The 19,224-nt window shown below is 38.2% G+C and overlaps 1 protein-coding gene across 1 annotated transcript; it reads left to right on the top strand.

Annotated features, from left to right (window-relative positions):
* Positions 1 to 11,976: 11,976 nt before the first annotated feature.
* LOC149263539 (respiratory burst oxidase homolog protein C-like) lies at positions 11,977 to 13,808 on the top strand. Its single transcript, XM_089388847.1, has 6 exons — positions 11,977 to 12,119; positions 12,223 to 12,382; positions 12,469 to 12,606; positions 12,693 to 12,821; positions 12,921 to 12,999; positions 13,112 to 13,808. Exons 1-6 carry the CDS (start codon positions 11,977 to 11,979, stop codon positions 13,219 to 13,221), a joined length of 759 nt encoding a protein of 252 aa, XP_089244973.1. The 3' UTR covers positions 13,222 to 13,808.
* Positions 13,809 to 19,224: the final 5,416 nt, after the last annotated feature.

Below are 19,224 nucleotides of genomic sequence, written 5' to 3'. Positions count from 1 at the left end.
CTAAACTTCCACCTTCTGTTTCGTTCAACCGGCCGGCAATCACACCTCTGTGTCATCTCACATGAACCATCCACCCGAATAGGGAGTGCCCTCTGTGGGTCACCCATTCACCCAGTCGCACTATCGTTCAACGGTCATGCATGCCATGTAGCCCTACCTGAACCGTTCAACCACCCGGCACATTTCCACCCGACCACTTGACGTTCACTCAGTGCCCAACCTAGGTTTCCCTCTCTTCACACACTTTCTGCCTGGTTTACCTTCACCTATTATCCACGTCGTGCGGGCACATCTGCACTGTCCAACTGCTTCACATCCTCATGCTTCCCATTCGGATCTTTGGGATACAAAGTCATAGAAGCCATCCTTGGTATATACCCCAAGCAACTCATCCTATTCATAAGAACCAACATAGTTCTTCCTTCAGCCGTGATCAAGAGAATGTCCCGGTCCACCATTGGTATGGCTTTTACAGGCCTCATAAAATCTTGCCCCATCACCATAGAATGATCATTCATGCCCATGATCCTCAAGTCCAACTTTCGAACCACGAGCCCGCTCTCACCTAAGTTTTCTCCATCACACCAGTAACAGATTTCATGGTAGAGTTAACTGCTTTGAAAGCACTCCACTCTTTCCGCATCTTAGCTTTGTTTCCAAAATTCTTTGTTGCTTTCCTACTCAAGAAGCTATGAGTAACTCCCATATCCACCAAAGCTACAAATCTCTTGCCCTTCACAGTCACGTACACAAAACTCAGCTTCAAGGAATTACCTCCTTCTGTTGGCTTTATTTTGTGTCTTACCTCAACAACTTTCCTCAGAAATTCGGCCTTAGAAGTGTCCATTGGCTTATGTTCCAACCCGACATCTCTCTTAAGGTACTTCACTTCCTTGCTTGGCTGCTCTAGGTAATTCGATCCTGACTTAGCTTGACTTCATTCAAGCTTTCCGTCCATTGCATTCTGCTCAAGTGCACCAACCAAGTGCCCATTGACTGCTTCCATCAAACTAAGCTTCCAAACATCTGCATGATTGATTTGGTAGTAGTCCCCTAGTCTTTCAATGTAGTCGAGCTCATCCTGGTTAATTAGAACAACCTTTTTACCAAGAAGATCATTCTTCATCGCATCCTCAAGCTGCTTGACTTTGATCTCCACCATGGCACTTTTCTCCCCTAGTCAAACTCTCTCATCCAAGAGTTCTTGAAGACTAAGACCATTCTGCTGGATCTCTTCATCAAGCTCCCTGAGTTCCTCAACTTCCATCGTACTCTTGCATTGGTCCTTGAGTTCTTCAAGTTCTTCTTTGATATTTGAACAACCTTCCCAAATCTTCATATTCTTAGCCTTCATCGAAGCCCATTCAGAACTCCATCTACTCATTTGTTCCAACACTTTGTACCGGAAAGCTTCACCTGCATCATGGCTAGATTCACCTGCCATAGGTTATTTCCGGCAACCTTGAATCACTGTGATATACCACCTGTCACCTGTAAAACTTGAATTCCCTGTCAAGTCTTCGGCCTTCTTGTGGAATCAACTCCTTGATTCAGTTCACGAGCTCTGATACCAATTGTCACAATAGTGCAGTGGGATCATCACTTCATTGTCAACCTGAACATCACCTCTGATACCAACTGTCATGCCCCTACACTGGCAGTTCTCTTCCAAACACACTATAGCGAGGTGCGGCACCACCGACCACTTTTGTTTCACCAATAATTATGACCGTGGACTACGCTTAACATTCGTAATTAGTTTATTTCTTATGTACCAAGTATTAAGTTATCCTTTATACACGATGAAAACCATGACCATTGATCATAACAACATTAACACATATAAATGCATAATAGTAAAAAGGGAGGGGAAACTCCCCGATGTGAGTCTGGCTATATATCAATATATAAATCTTCAACTTTCAGAAGACAATTTAAATCTTGGAGGAAACCCCAAGTTTACACTTAGTCAAATTTTACATTCATCGGCGAGCTCGGTTGCCTAGCTCGTCAACACCTTCGAACAGTGGCTACATGTTCTGCCCAACTCTCCACTTACTCCCAAACGCCTTCGTTCAGCTTGTCGAATGAACCATGTCATTTTCCCAACTTGTGTGGGCTCACTGTGTCTACACCTTGCCGCACCGCCGTTCACCAAACTTCCACCTTACGTTTCGTTCAACCAATCGGTATGCACACCTCCGTGTCACCTCGAACGAACCATCTTGTCACGCCCCTACACCTGCGGTAGTCTTTCAAACGCTTATAGCGAGGTGTGGCACTACCAATCATTTTCTTTTCACCAATACTTACGATTGTAGACTATGCCTAACATTCCACTTATCCTACTTAGTTTTTGTTTTGCAGCCATGTATTCTTAATGTGTTCCTTTATACAAGTGAAACCCATAACATTCACATAAACAACATTATATAATAGAAATGCACAACAGTCTAAAGGGAGGGGCAACTCCCTACAATATGAGTCTGCACGAATCAATATATTATACAATCTTCGCTTTTACAAAGTACAGGTTAAATCTTGGGAAACCCCAAATTTACACATAGCCAATTTTCAAATTCGGCAAACTCAGTTGCCCAGCCTGTCGGCACCTCTGCACGGTCGCCACACGACTCATCAACCCTTTGTTCACCTTGTCGCATGATCGCCTTGTTTGCCCAACTTGGGCGCGCCTCCAAGTCGCCACAAACGGGCACCTCTGTGCGAGCCGCACCTCCATTCACAATCTCAACACTTCACCAAAAGTCATATCGTGCACACTTGCACGATGGGCGAGCGATCACCTGAGTCACCCAAGAACCCATGCCAAGTCGTCGCCGAAATCGGGCATCTACCAACGTTTCACCGTTGGGCGCTCCTGCACATCACCTGGGCGCTATACACTCCATGCACACCTTTCTCCAACCGGCGGGCGACCCTACCCGCGCCCTTCACCCAAAACCGAGATATGTGTTTTACTTCCGTGCGGCCTTCCCGAGGAACGAGCGCATCTCCAAACTGCACTTTCTTTCTTTTCTTCGTCCACACCTTGTTCTGTGCACTCTCTTTCACATGAGCGAAGTCTTCTTTGTGTGTTGGATGAGCGATGAGCGATGGATCAAATGACTCCAACGCATCACTTGTTTATATGGGTGGCAGGGCGAGTTAGCCTACCTGGCCGACTCGTCCTCCACGCCTCAACGCACCCCTACTCCATCACAATACCATGTCGGCTTGTCTTCAAGTATGGGTCGGCCTCCATAAGTCTTAAATCATGCCTCCACACATATATAACCAGCTCGCCCTCCTCTCTATGCACACGCATTATAACATAATGCCATCGCATAAGTCTGAGCTTGCTTATCGTTCAAACCGTGTTGTTCGTTCAACCCCCAACCGCGTGCCCTTCACGGTTGCACTTCGGGTGGAATGTATTCAGGATTGCGGATCCTTACATCCTCCTCCACCTGAAGTCGTTGTCGTCCTCGACAACATACCATCCTGGTAGTCGTCCACCAAGATCATCAACAACTATCTCACGCATGATGTCAACTACTCCACATACTGCAAACATCTCTGCAACATAAGTGGAACCACTGTATCCATCATGTCTCGTCCCGGCAACCATCCGTCACCAAGATCATCATACCAAGGTATGCACCCCATCGGTATGTGATACATTGGAAATCATCTCAATCCATGATCGTCGACCACCTTGTCACAATCTCCACATGCTGCTCTCCATCGTGGAAGGTTGGCCCCTCCATCTCAAGCTACATGCTTACTGCAACCTCCCGTGTTGACCCCATCATGTGTCATCCTCATGTGAACTACTGCCATGATACTCCAACACAATGCTAACACATCTCTACACATTGAGCTCCCGCATGTCTGAACTAGTTGGGTAGCTAATCCAACTGTCATGCTCAAACCATGAGAATGCACATCCTCATGCCACCATTAGTTGTTTCTCAAAACATCCTGTCACATCCTCAACTTGATCAAGAATCCATCTTTATACAAGTGTAATCCATGCTCACGTCCATGAAGTAGTCCTCATCTCATCTGCAACATGCTGTCCATGATGTTTGGTACTAATGTGCCGCATGAAATCAGCCACATCTACCTCCATATCATCATCCATATGTGTATCTCATCAATGTGAAGAGACCATCTCATCAACCCAACTCTCGCTGTGCCACATCCAGGTCCATGAAGCAACCTCCATCATACCTGCAATGTGCCATCCCTCAAGTCTGCCATAGAAACAAGTATACACCTATCTCATATATCCATGCGCTGCCCATGATCATAGATCAATAAGCTCCCATGTGTCAAAAGTGGTTAAGTCTCGGCTCAACCCATGCGCAAGTGTTGCCACCAAGGCATCATCATCATCGTAACTCCATCACTCCAAAGTGTCTCATATCGATCCTCCAGATCAAGTCACTCTTTCGATCCATTCCCATACATGTACATGAAAATATGCACCCCATCCTCCATCAAAGTCTCTGACCTCTACTCCTTAATGCATCAGATCCTCCAATTCCACCATATATGAAGTCTCCCTGGAAGTCACAACCTCATGTCATCATGAACTCCATGAGTCATCTACAACGGACATCTTAGAAAGCATACAAGTCTCGGCCCAAAGGTCTCTGCAAGATGCCTCAGCTCTCCATGTAGTAGGAATGCTCCATAGTCTGCTCACAACTCCATCCAAGTCCATGGCCTTGTTGTACATAAATGCACAACCTCTCCATCGGCACATAAGTAATAAGTCTCCATGTCACATCGAAAAATCCTCCTGCACAACATCCCTGCCCTGGCACTCCTCATTGGATGCCCATAAGTGACACCTCTATAAGTGCTCGTGCATAATGTCCCTGCATAAGACTGCCATGCTTCATGTCTCCAACCTGATGTCCATGACTAAGTTGCCCATGTAGTCCAACCAAGTAGACCCATCACAACAATCGGTCATCCTCATCCAAGTCTGCAATCTTCGATCTAGTGAACTCGGTCACCCAACCATATCATCATCATCACGAGTCCCTTCCATCATAGCTCCCCCACTAAAGGTTCCACCAAGACTATCTCTTGGTCTCGGCCATGAGAAGTCCACCCAAGTATCATCATACCTCAAGAGTGTGCCCTCCTCCAATTTTTCCATGAGTCATGCTGGGCACTTAGCCAATCCTCCATGTGGCTAAAGCATGACCCAATCCTCCGCAACGATCATCATGTTCCTCCCTTGTCACGGGCCTTTGTACCTCTTATCATAAGGTCACAAACAACCCCAACAAGTTCTGCAATAGTCAACAATCCTTGCTTCTCCATACAAGGTCTCATCGTAGACATCCATGGTAAGATCCTCTCTAGCATCGAAAAATTTACTTTGCTCTTCCCTGCATATGGCCCATCTCCCGAATGCTCAAGTGAAACACAAGTACCAAAAGTACTTACATCATCATCATGAGGCTCCTCCGTGTGAGTATCCTCATCCATCCATGTCTGCAAACTGCACAATCCTGGTCCAACTTTATCAATCTCAAGTTCATCCTCCATCATTGTCACATCTGCAACATCCTCAATCATCACGACTTCCTCTTCCTTGTCAGCACAATTTGCAACTTCATCTTGCTCCATTGTCCAACCAAGTTGAAGAAGTTCGTCTTCAACATTCTTTTCCAAAACTTCAAGTTCCTTTCAAATCCAGAGATTCTCTTCTTTCAACCTGCTTCAACTTGTATAAGGTAAGCAATAGTTTCCCTTCGCATTCTTCCAAACCTACCATGCCTTGTCGTTCAGCTTGGCCCAAGCACTAAGCTTCACCTCTGCTAGACCCATTTCACCATGCACCTGAATCACCCTGATATTCCACCTGTCACCTGCAAAACTTGAGCTCTCTGCCAAGTCTTCGGTCTTCATAGAATCAACCTTCAATGCCCGAATCGGCTGCTCTGATACCACCTGTCACGCCCCTACACCTATGGTAGTCTTTCAACCGCTTATAGCGAGGTGCGGCACTACCAATCGTTTTCTTTTCACCAATACTTACGATTGTAGACTACACCTAGCATTCCACTTATCCTACTTAGTTTGTGTTTCGCAACCAAGTATTATTAATGTGTTCCTTTATACAAGTGAAAGCCCATAACATTCACATAAACAACATTATACAAGAGAAATGCACAACAGTATAAAGGAAGGGGAAACTCCATGCAATATGAGTCTACTCAAATCAATATATTAAACAATCTTCACTTTTACAAAGTACAAGTTAAATCTTAGGAAACCCCAAATTTACACATAGCCAATTTTCAACTTCGGCAAACTCAGTTGCCCAGCTCGTCGGCACCTCTGCACGGTCGCCACACGACTCACCAACCCTTTGTTCACCTTGTCGCATGATCGTCTTGTTTGCCCAACTTGGGCGCGCCTCCAAGTCGCCACAAACGGGCACCTCTGCGTGAGTTGCACCTCCATTCACAGTCTCAACACTTCACCAAAAGTCATATCATGCACACTTGCACGATGGGCGAGCGCTCACCTGAGTCACCCAAGAACCCATGCCAAGTCGTCGTACAAATCGGGCATCTACCAATGTTTCATCGTTGGGCGCTCCTGCACATCACCCGGGCACTACACACTCCATGCACACCTTTCTCCAACCGGCGGGCGACCCTGCCTACGCCCTTCACCCAAAACCGAGATATGTGTTTTACTTCCGTGCGGCCTTGCCCAAGAATGGGCGCATCTCCAAACTGCGCCTTCCTTCTTTGTTGCGTCCACACCTTGTTCTGCGCACTCTCTTTCACATGAGCGAAGTCTTCTTTATGTGTTGGATGAGCAATGAGTGATGGATCAAATGACTCCAACGCATCACTTGTTTATATGGGTGGCATGGCGAGTTAACCTACCTGGCCGACTGGTCCTCCACACCTCAACGCACCCCTACTCCATCGCAATACCATGTCAGCTTGTCTTCAAGTATGGGTCGGCCTCCATAAGTCTTAAATCATGCCTCCGCTCTCCATCCTCTCTATGCACACGCATTATAACATAATGCCATCGCATAAGTCTGATCTCGCTCCTCGTTCAAACAGTGCTACTCGTTCAACCCCCAACCGTGCACCCTTCGCGATTGCACTTCGGGCGGAACGTGTTCAGGATTGTAGGTCCTTACACGTCCACTTGAACAAGGCGCACCCTTTGCAGGTCGCCCATTCAACCGGTCGCACTATCGTTCGGCGTGCGTGCACGCCGTGAAGCCCTGCCCGAACCATTCAATTGCCTGGCACGTTTCCACCCAGCCACGCGATGTTCACCCGGCGCCCAATCTGGGTCGCCCTCCGTTCACACGTTGTCCGCCTAGTTTACCTTCACTTCTTTTGGCCGTCGTGCGGGCACATTTGCACTGTCCAACCACAGAACACTTTTGCACCTGTTCCTCGTTGTTCAGATGACTTGCGAGTTCCAAATGTGATGATCCGAGATGATGATCTCCACCACACCTCATCCGTTGGTTTATATGGTCGCCACCAACGCTCCATCGTTTGGGTGACCCACCCAACCATCCATAGTTTGGTTTATGTTTGCACGTCGGCCCACCCATTATGTGGATGACCGCCTGCCCATTTGTCAATTCGCCCGTCGACTCACCCACTCATTGGGTCGCCTCGGACCGCCCTCATGGGTATAAGTGTTCACCACACAAAACTCCATCGCATAATCTCCAAATCGGATCGCGTGACTTGCAGCTCGTCTTGTCCATCCGCACCCTTGCCTAGTACGCCCTCGCTCTCCGTCAACCGTAGCTCGTCCGCAGGGAGTGCAACTCACCCATGCCGCATGTCCGTGGTAACAACCGCAGGGTATTACATTCTTGATGGTGTTGAATCCATTGCCACCATCAAAAATACAATTCAAACATTGCCTCTACAAGATTTTTTGAAATTTTTTGCCCGGATTCGAACCACTTTTAACCGTCCCCGCAATTCCTCCCTCGTTAGACAATAAGGGAATATACAGAATGAAAATGTAAATGGCTTTAGCGTTTGTATGTACCCTCAAAGCTGCCATAACAAAGGGAAAGGAGAGTTTGAGGTGCCGGGTAAACTGGAACTACGATTGGGTGAACTCATACCTATAATGGGTGGGGTTTTCGTCCCCTTTCGGAATGAAAACGAGAGATGTAAATTGATTTGGATTATTCTTCTCATAGAAGAACAAGTGTTATCAATGAGGAATCTCAATAATGGGTAAGTAGCCTGACTATGAACGGATCTTTTTGGGTGGCTTGGAATGGTAACTTCAATCTTTTTTCTTAATTATAAAATGTAAATATATAAATATATTTTCCTCATCAATTAATGTTATTGAAAACGATAATTTACTTACCTATTTAAATTATATATTTAAGCTATTCTTAAATTATTTTGTTTTTACGCAACATGATTAAAAAAACCTTAAACAACGTGCATGGCAATGTGTATTCATTGTATAACTTAAACCTCTTCATATTTTCAAACTTATGGAACCGTTTTGCCGTATGCAAGGTATCGCCACTTGGCAACCATCTGGTAACGAAAATTACTAAAAACCACATCGTAATGAAAGTTAATAATAAGCCCACGCCAGAGCATAGTTGTAACGGAAATTATTTATGAAGCCACGTAATGGCCACCTTTTAGTATGCTTGTGTGTTTTATTGTAGGTGTTGAAGTCATTACGTTACAAGGTTTTTAGGTTTTATTTAATGAGATTTTATTTCATATTATATATATTTGAAATGGTTGGTTGTTTGAGTTTAAAAAGCAATGGCGAAAAGCCGAATAAAAAATGAAAACAAATAAATAAGGTTGTAAAGAGAATTCTATGTTTTTTTAGAAAGCTGAGGTTATTTTTATTATTCCGGTTCAATTTGGCATTGAGTTTGGCTCAGCTTTTTATTTGATAATGGTTTGTTTTTAAATTTTATTATTGTTTACTTTTATTAAGTTTTAATAAATTGATTGTGGTTGTGGCTAAAGGTTTCAACGGTGTCTGATTTTATAGAGAGGTTGTAAGATTTTGTTAGTTTTTTTCACCGTAGAAGAAAGTGAGTAGAAATTTCAATCATAAAACTTATTTTTTAAGAAAATTAAAATTATTATAAAAGTATTTAAATCTGGAGCTCCCCACTGTTCTCACTATGCTAATTTCCTATTACTTTTGCTATTAAGTTTATTTATATACAATTTTCCTATTTTTAGGATATATAATTTTCTTAATTAATTTTAGTGAAATTTTTTGGATTAAATATTTATTTTTGTTGTTTAAATTGTATTCTTGGTTGTTTAGCACATTAAAAATAAATTAAATATAAAATTGTGAAAATATCACTACTATTCCAACAAATATTTACCAAATTTTAAATAAATCAACTCAAAAAATATACCAGAAAAATCATTAAAATGGAATAGTGTTTTGTAAACCCATTCCTCGGATTTTCATTTTCATATAATGACAGAGGATGATGCCAATAACCAAAGAAAATTCCTTGCCCCTCTGGGCTTAATCTGCGGATTTGTTAGGGTTTAGCTGATAAGATATCCTTTTTGTAAACTCCCCACTTAGATTTTTCTTTTCTGCGTTAAAGGTGAGATGATGGCCTTAATTTTAATTTTTATCTTAATCGCTCACATTTAAATGAATGTGAACTCTCGGAACGAGTACAAGCAGAAATATTTCAATATACGTCTACGTCTCGTAAGCGAAAATTTCAATTCTTGAAAAATACTGGTAACTTATATATAGCTTTAAAGGTGAGATGATGCATGTATTTTATTTTAAAGGCGAGATGATGCATGTATTTTATTTTGAATAGGCCACATCTATACGATTGTGAACATGGGCACGAGAATAGTACTGCTGTGCCCATATACAACATCATTTATTCGTAGTACAATTCATTTAAAACTTTTTGTGATGACGGTTTTCGATTTAGGGTTTATTAATTAAATTTTAGATTACATCATTCCTTTACATCAAAATGATTTCTCTTTTTACTAAATATTTCATTTTTATATTTTAAAGTATATATATTTTAATAATAATATAATAATTATTATTATTAATAATATTATGATTAAAAAAATTATAAATTTTAATATTTTATAAATTTTAACCAATAATTTCTTATAAATGATTTATTTTCAACTATTCAATTTTAATTAATAATAATCCTATCATATAATATTTTACATATAATTATTATTATTATATCTTTTGGTTTCTCAAAATTATGTTATTGTCAAGTAGTTTATTTAAATTATTAATCTGAAGTTAATTTTGTTCAGGTAATGAAATTTACAAAAAAAAATAGAAACAAATAACACATGGAGTGAGTGGAGGTGGTCCGAGTCAAGTTGATTGAAAATAATATTTAATTTTTTTGTTAATTCAATTTATTTTACTTTTAATAAACAATAGAATTGATTATTATTTGAACAAATTTGAACTATGAAACCATTTTACAGTTATATGTATAACGAAAAAGAAAAACATTGTTGCATAGAAATAATATTTTTTGGCATTGTTATTTTTCTTCCTTTCATTTCATATATAGATTTGATTCTAGTTATATATGGGAAATCCTTACTGGTTGTTAGTTGTTCTAGTTGTTAGATGTATTCAATTGGTTAGTTTATGTAGTTTGTGTCTTAAAAACAAGTATTAAGAATTCATATCAAAAAAGAGTCATAATAAAGCAATTTTTTTTTTTTTTTTAATTAACTTTATTGTTTTCAATATAAAATATGTTGAATGTATTAAATCATTAATTCAAACTATTTTAACTTTACTGAACAAAAGAATTGATTATTATTTGAGAAATTTGAATCATGAAATCATTTTCCAGTGAAAAAGAAAAAGAAAATATATTTAGTGCCTAAAAATAATATTTTCTAGCATTGTTATTTGTTTTACAAGATTATGATATAGATTTTAATATTGACATGGAAAATATTTTATGTTGATTCATATTCTTCTTTTAAGAGTACAATGAGAGTCTGAACCAAAAATGTCATACAATCACATGAAAACAATTACAATATAAATTTTTAATTACTATGAGTTAGAAAAAATTACAAAAAAAATGAAAATTCCTTAGATTATAATATATGAGAATTCAGAATGCTCTGCACTTAAATATGATGCTACATAATTCCCAAAAGAATTAGATAGATAAAAGCAGATAAATAACTTATTAATATGGTAGGAATAATAAAAACAAATATAAATTTATAAAATATACCTATATTTTTAATATATATATATATATATATATGTAAATAGCCTTTCCAAAACATAAAAGCTAACTTTTTTTTTAGAAGTTAACCTACTTCCATAAAAGTTTATTTTAATTTACATTTATAAAAAAGTTATAATTATTTTTCCCTGATAATGTTTATATATATATATATAGATAGGAGTAGTCTACCTAGGCGGTAGAATGGCCCGTTTCCGTCACCGGCCGAAAAATCGTCCGGCTCTGGCCACCCCTGGCAATCCTGACAGGAGATCCGATCGGAGTTGGCAATCTTGACATACCCTGACAGATCAGGTCCGAGCTGGAGAGTTATTGCCATTGGAAATTCGAAATCAGGAATTGCGATCCCGCGGGCCGTTCACTCACCTTCCTCCTCGACCCGGCGCCTCCCGCTCTGCAATTCCTCTGCTCTGTAATTCCTAAACTCTGCAGTTCGCCACCCAGGTACAATTCAGACGAACCTCCAACTCTGTTAATTGAAATTCCATTCAATGCGAAATCGAAATTCCCTGATATGTAAAATCATCAGGTTCTGGTTGCTGGTTGTTGTTATTTTCATTGTAAAACCCTCGAGGACACCGAGTATCCTCAACAATTAAATTGACAGATAGATTTTGGGCGCTGACGTGCAGACAAGTGGACTTGACACTCGAACAATCGCCATGGTTTACATGACAATAAACCCCCTGTTTGAAGAGCCCGTGTTTTGTCGCTGTTATTTCACTGTACAGGTATGTGAGCCTCCAATGGGTGGGAAAAGTGGCCTGTTGAGAGCAGATTATATGCAAGGAAAAACCAACCCAAGGCAAATGGATCATCAAGCATTATCTATTTTTGTCCAGCAATATGTCAGATAGATATTCAACCTAGTTTTCATAGCTGAAAAAATATCATTGCTTGTGTAACAGATTTTCGAGGTTGCTAATCGATGGGCCTTATGGAGCTCCGGCACAAGACTACAAAAAGTATGATGTCTTGCTTCTTGTTGGTCTAGGAATCAGAGCCACTCCATTTATTAGCATTCTCAAAGACATTGTACACCATATGAAAGTATCTGAGGAAGAAGACGTAAGTTCCTTTAAAAGTTTTCATTTTCGTTTTGATCCCCGAGCTTAAATCTTTGATTTTCTCCTCTAAATGGTTAGCACTTGCAGAGCATTGCAAATGTAGGGAAGCGTAAGAAAAAAACTTTCAATACAGTTCGTGCATTTTTCTACTGGGTTACTAAAGAGGAAGGATCATTTGATTGGTTCAAGGGAGTCATGAATGAAGTGGCAGAAATTGAACAAAAGGTACACACCTTCAAGTCTTTACTTCTGTTATACACGCCCTTGCGATTCAATGATGTTGATTGAAGCAAGGAATGAATCACTATCAGGGCATAATTGAGTTGCACAACTATTGCACAAGTGTTTATGAAGAGGGTGATGCTCGATCAACATTGATCGCTATGTTGCAGGCACTAAATCATGCCAAACATGGTGTAGATATTGTATCGGGCACCAAGGTAAGTCAATCACATTACAACATTCAAGATGTACATGTTCATGTGAATGAAGAATTTTTGTCAATGCTTATGGGAATTTGATTCAATTAATCTACACAGGTTTGCACATACTTTGCCAAGCCTAATTGGAGAAACGTCTTCAAGAGTATTGCTCTCAAGCACAAAGACTCCAGAGTGGGTATTATTTTCTCCAACCTAACCTTGTGTCAATGATCTGATGGCTGTTCTGTGACAGATTGTCAATTAATCCTTTGAAACCTCACTTCTTTCTCTACTTGATATGAACTCAGGGGTTTTCTACTGTGGTCGTGCTGCTCTTATTGACGATTTGAGGCAGCTTTCACTGGATTTCATACGCAAAACTTCCACCAGATTTGACTTTCACAAGGAAAACTTCTGATGCCCAAGAGGTTCAATTGTTTGTGTGTTATTAACTTATTTGTGCATTCATGTTATTAACACCCCAGGAGGCAGGGAATCGAAGAGTATATCCCTTACTTGCCCAGAAGTTATAGCCACTGTCTGAAGAGAAAAAATGGGTCTCTTTTGACAGTTGTTTTCTTTGTATATTAGAACATGAATTTCAGAGCCATACAACAAAGGACATAGAGGATGAATCAATTTTTTCTTCCTTCATTTGCAATAAAATAACTTTTGATTGATGTTCAAAGTATTCCTTGATTTGCGTTTAAACTATGGTGCATCTAAATTTTTGCAGATTGGATTCAAATCCTTTTACTAACCTCTCTTGTTGTTTCTCAGAACTTTCCAAACTCTTGAGATCCTTTTGTACTTCGTGTTGTGATCGTTATTTTTGTGATGCCTTCTTAATTGCAAGTTTATTAGGATTTTGTTTCACGTTAATAGAGTATGACTTTCTCCAATGTATGTAGCCTCTCTTTTCCATTCTCCAATGAAGATTAGCACACTTCATTATCCAGTTGGGATTACTGAACTCTGGTATTTAGTTGCTTATGTAGTAATATGACCCCATTACTATGTGTCCACAACTTGTTTGAGATCAGAGAAAACTTTGAATATCATCTTACTTTCAATATTAGTAGGTAATTCTCTGTTTATGTATTGTGATAATTAATCAACTTTATGTCACTACATACATGTGCATTGTGGAAGAGATTGTAATTTTCTTATTAAAGGACTTGACATACTAATGAAGGCATTATAAACCATAAGCTGCATTGTAAGCCATAAGCTGCATAGTTCTTGTAACTTCCAAGAGTTCTTATTATAGAACAATTTGGAAGTTACATGAGTTTCATATCTAATGTCTGTTGTAACTTTTATCTGAGTATTGTTTGTTTCTAAGAGTTTCAGAAGACTGCACCAATCATATTTGATTATTGATTTTCAAGTTCTAAGAATACCTTTCTTTTCGAAGTAGTAAATTTTGGACTTTACAGACATTTGATGATCTTTTGCTAGCATGTGGAATGAGATAGATCCCAACCCATTCACTAAACACTTGTCAGCATCACCAAAATTCACCTATATTTCCTTGTTCCTCTAATTACATAAGGCCAATATATTTTACATCATATATCGAAAGGATTCACCATTTATATACCACCCAACACTTAAAAATATGTCAATTGAAAGGCATGACATCCTAGCAAAGCTAATGTCAAGCCTGGCATTGAACACATCCACACTTGAAACTTCTGCACTTCCTACAGACAATATCTAGTGATGTTGTTTCTTACTCTTCCACTTCTTCTTCTTAGGACACTAACAAGAAATGTGGTCATGTTTGTTGCTCTTGAAGCAATTGATATGATTCAAATCCTTCTTCTAGTTAGAATACCGTAAATATTACATTTTCCTCTAACCCTTCCCAAATCTTGCTTTATTTCCCTCCTTCCTCACCTTCTCAATGATGGATATGTCTAGTACATCCTCATAGTTTCCTAAACCTATCTTCAATCTCATCTCCTCCTTGACAAAGGCATCACATGGACATTCAAATGAAGGTATATTCTCATAAGCACATAGACATTGTAAAAAGCATGCCAAGATGGACCAACTCCATTCAAACAAATCTAAATTAAATCATTTTCTACCATCTTGCCACGAATTGTGACAAGATGATATCTCAACTTTGTGATATTCCTAGTTATTTTATCCATGTTTCTCATGTTGCTACTAGTTAGTTTGTTCTTCAACAACATTATCTTGGACATGTTATTACTTTGGTACAAGGAAAGAATGGCATTATACATATCCTTTGTCATCTTCCTCTTTATGATAAGAATAGTTAGATCATCCTTCATCGAATCTAGAATGATTTCCTTTTCTTTGACCAATTTCCCAATGTGCTCAGTAAAATCCTAATAGGGATCTAGGGGAAGAACCACATCATTTTCCACAAGGTACTACAACTTAATCTCTTCCAAGAGATTCATCACTCTGTAACATGCACTTCCATGAAAGACAAATGGAAGCACCCTCCAAAAAATGACAACTTAAGAGACTATAATTGGTCATGACCACAACTCTTCAAAAACACATAAACAAATCAACAATTGAGATCTCACACAACCTTCCAATTATTGGAAGATCTTAGGCATCTCATTCTTCAACGCTTATCAAGCATGTATATGATTTTTCACTAAAACTATGGAATTCCACTCCTAAAAGCCTCTAACTCCTCCCTCTTATAGATTGCAGTCATACCCATACATTGAATCCCAGAAATTTTCAATAAATGTGTTTAGATGTCATACTAAAATTACTCAAACCATGGTATTCCAATTATGCACTCAAAGAAAAACTAACCTTGAGTAACTTTAATACTGAAACCCTATCAAAAAAACATCCTTCAAATACACTAATCTACAAATAGATGTGAGTTGAAAAACTACCATAAAATACATGGAAAATAAAACTCTCAAATATGTGTCACTATTTTATTAAGTCTAGAAAATAATAAATTATAATCCTATAACTTAAATCATAAATTATTAAGCACCTTGACACATATCCCATTGGATTTTTTGACAGTGCCTCTGCAAGTGGTGTGTGTGGGTGTGTTGCCAATATCATTTTCAACTCTTCCCATGTTTTCCATTTCTATTGGTCTGGTGGTTATGGCACCAATAATGAGAGCAAAGATTTTGGCTTTATGGGGTGTTATGCATTGTGCATCTTGGCTAGTTGTTGATGAGATCCTTATTGTCGGAGATTCAAAGATAGCGATTGATTGGGCCATGGGCCATCACTCTCTTACTATGCCTTCCTTAATCCGCTGGTTGGAGCAAATTTCATCTTTGAAGGCTTACTTCAGCTCCATTTATTTCTGCCACATCTTTAGGGAGAAGAATGCATTGAGTTACCAACTCTCTATGTGTGGTGCATTTATTCTGCCTGGGAAGATTTGTTTTGGCTACCTGGTCAATGGTTCAATCATCACCTCAGGGGCATTTTTGTTCTAGCGGGGGCTCTATTTATTTTTCTTCCTTTTGGTTCTTCTCCATTGGACCCTTATGTTCTGACATCATTGGTGTCTTCACTGTGTACTCTGTTCTTGTGGCAGGGCACTTATTTGTTATCGCTTGTCTGATTTTTTGCACATGATCACGACATTTTGTTCTCTTTTCTTGCCTCTTTATGGGAGGATTCAGTCTTGATTTTTGTCTTTTTGCAACCTCTGCTCCCGCTGGCTTTTGTTCTTAATTATTGGTGCAATGTTAGCACACAAACTATAGCTAATGTAACCTCTTTCACATTATTAATGAAAGATGTTGTTTTTTATACTGGAAAAAAAAACACATAAGGTCACCAACAAGCTTAATGGAAGATCCTCTAACTCTTTTGTAGACTAAGAGTAGGGTACAATTAATTCATTCCATATCCAAATTGTGCTTAGGTAGGATAGAAAACCCTATCTGTAAATTTGAGTAGCATAACATGCATAAGAAAATTTCTATTATTATTGAGTGCCTATCTAGAGAAGATTGACAAAATGTAAGCATGTGTTATCATTCTTTAGGAAACACCCTAACTAAATCTAGAAAACTCCCCTCTCTCATGCACTATGTCTAAATTTAGATATGCATGCATACTACAAGGGAACTAAACTAAAACCTAAAGTAAAGACTAACAAAAGAAACACAATCAAAATATACTAACTCCATTTAAATTGGTACCATTGAATCTTAACTTTTCATAAACTAAAATTAATTGAAGGCATGCATGCACCCTCTACCAAAAAAGAACATATATATTTGTCTAACTATGTGCTCATTTAGACTTCTCCATTACTACTGTAAGAAAACATTGAAATTGCTTTGTGTGATGACTTCTTTGCTTAAGTTGTACATGCCTTGATGTTGTGAGAAAGCTATCTAAACTAAACTAGTCAAACTTTAATGGTCATGACACTAGGCTCACATGAGTAATTAGTGAGAGTTAGTGTATATAAGAGATTAGTATAATCATTTATATACACATTGGTATATGATCATTTGATGTTGTTATCTTTATGGTTATGAGTAGTTATTCTCCTAATAACTTTATGAGTCATTTTCTAACTTATCATTATTGATATCATGAGAGCCATGTGCCTCATTTTTTAGCATAATTAACGTCTATTATGTTATTTTTGGTAAATTCCATTTATAACAATGAGTATTACAAGAGAGAATCCTCAAACCTACAACTTTAAAATATATGTTTCACTCATGAAGTTATATGTTTTTATGAGAAGCTCCAAACTAAGTGTCACTTGCTTCTCTGAAAAGAAAAGATTTGTTATTGTTTCTAAACTAAAATTTCAACAAAATTAGAAAAGCTAATGTGCTTACAAGTTGGGGTTATATTCAATTCAAAAACTTGTTAAAAATAGCATGGTGCAATGATTTGTACATATCTTTTGATTATTAGTGCTTAGTGCTAAGGTGACTTACTATTTACTTATACAAGTGAATCCTACTATTGGCTTGAGAGCCATATCATGTGAAGTAACAACCAACCATGCATGCTCATAGTTCAACTAATTTTGTCGAATTTTGTCAAACTTCTTTTCAACAATTCAATTGTTATGTATAGGATTAGATTTGGAGTTTGCTCAAACTCCAAAATAGTTAATGTTCATTACGTTATTTTTGATAATTTGGTTCATAACAAATGAGTATTAGAGGAGAATATTTTCAAACCTACAACTTTAAAGTATATGTTTCACATGTAAACCTAATGTTTTTATGGGAAGCTCCAACATAACCGTCAATTACTTCTCTAGAAAGCAAATATCTATTATTGTTTCTAACTGAAATTCAACAAAATTGGAAGAGATAGTGTCCTTACTAGTTAGAGTTTATACCCATTATCAACAATTTTTCTAAAAATAATATGGTTCAATGATTTGTACATATCTTTTGATTTCTACTGCTAAATGACTTACTATTTAATTATACAAGTGACTCCTTATATTGGGTTGAGAGCCATACCATGTGAAGCAACAACCAACCGTGAATGCTCATAGTTTCAATGAAATTTGTCAAATTTCTCCTCATCAAGAATTCAATTGGCTTGAGAGCCATAGCATGTGAAGCAACAACCAACTGTGAATGATCATAGTTTCAATAAAATTTGTCAAATTTATCCTCATCAAGAATTCGAATTCAATTCAATTTTCATGTACTTGACCTCTAAACTCATCCAAGATTAGATTTGCTCAAACTCCAAAATATTTAGTGAAATTGCAATATAACTTACTATTGTGACCTTCGAGTTGTAGTTGACTTCTATAGGCCTCAACAACATTGCAACATTATTTGACAATCCCAACTGGATCATAAATTTATAATATATGGTTCGACACAAATCTGTGAGCATGAAATCAATGTTAAGCTATTAGCAATTTTACTGTCTTTGAAGTATATTAGGTATTGGGATTTAATCCAATCTTGGACTGTTCCACCATTTGAAACTTAAGCAAAGTGATTCATAAAAATTTAACAATCTGCAATTTTGAATTCTTTCTTTAATGTGATGACTCGATAAAGATCTAAGGTTGAGCTTTATCTGCAGAAGTCAATTATAGATTTGTTTTATCGTGTATAAATTAGAATTAGGTTTAATGGATCATCAAATGTCTGTAATGTCCAAAATTTACTACTTCGAAAAGAAAGGTCTTCTTAGAACTTGAAAATCAATAATCAAATATGATTGGTGCAGTCTTCTGAAACTCTTAGAAACAAACAATACTCAGATAAAAGTTACAACAGACATTACATATGAAACTCATGTAACTTCCAAATTGTTCTATAATAAGAACTCTTGGAAGTTACAAGAACTATGCAGCTTATGGCTTACAATGCAGCTTATGGTTTATAATGCCTTCATTAGTATGTCAAGTCCTTTAATAAGAAAATTACAATCTTTTCCA

Source organism: Pinus tabuliformis, chromosome 6, assembly GCF_031772625.1.
Source record: "Pinus tabuliformis cultivar Carrire ecotype Pingquan chromosome 6, CPIR1, whole genome shotgun sequence".
NCBI lineage: Eukaryota > Viridiplantae > Streptophyta > Pinopsida > Pinales > Pinaceae > Pinus > Pinus tabuliformis.
Note: the sequence above shows the minus strand (reverse complement) of the source record. Positions and strands in the feature narration are given on the sequence as shown.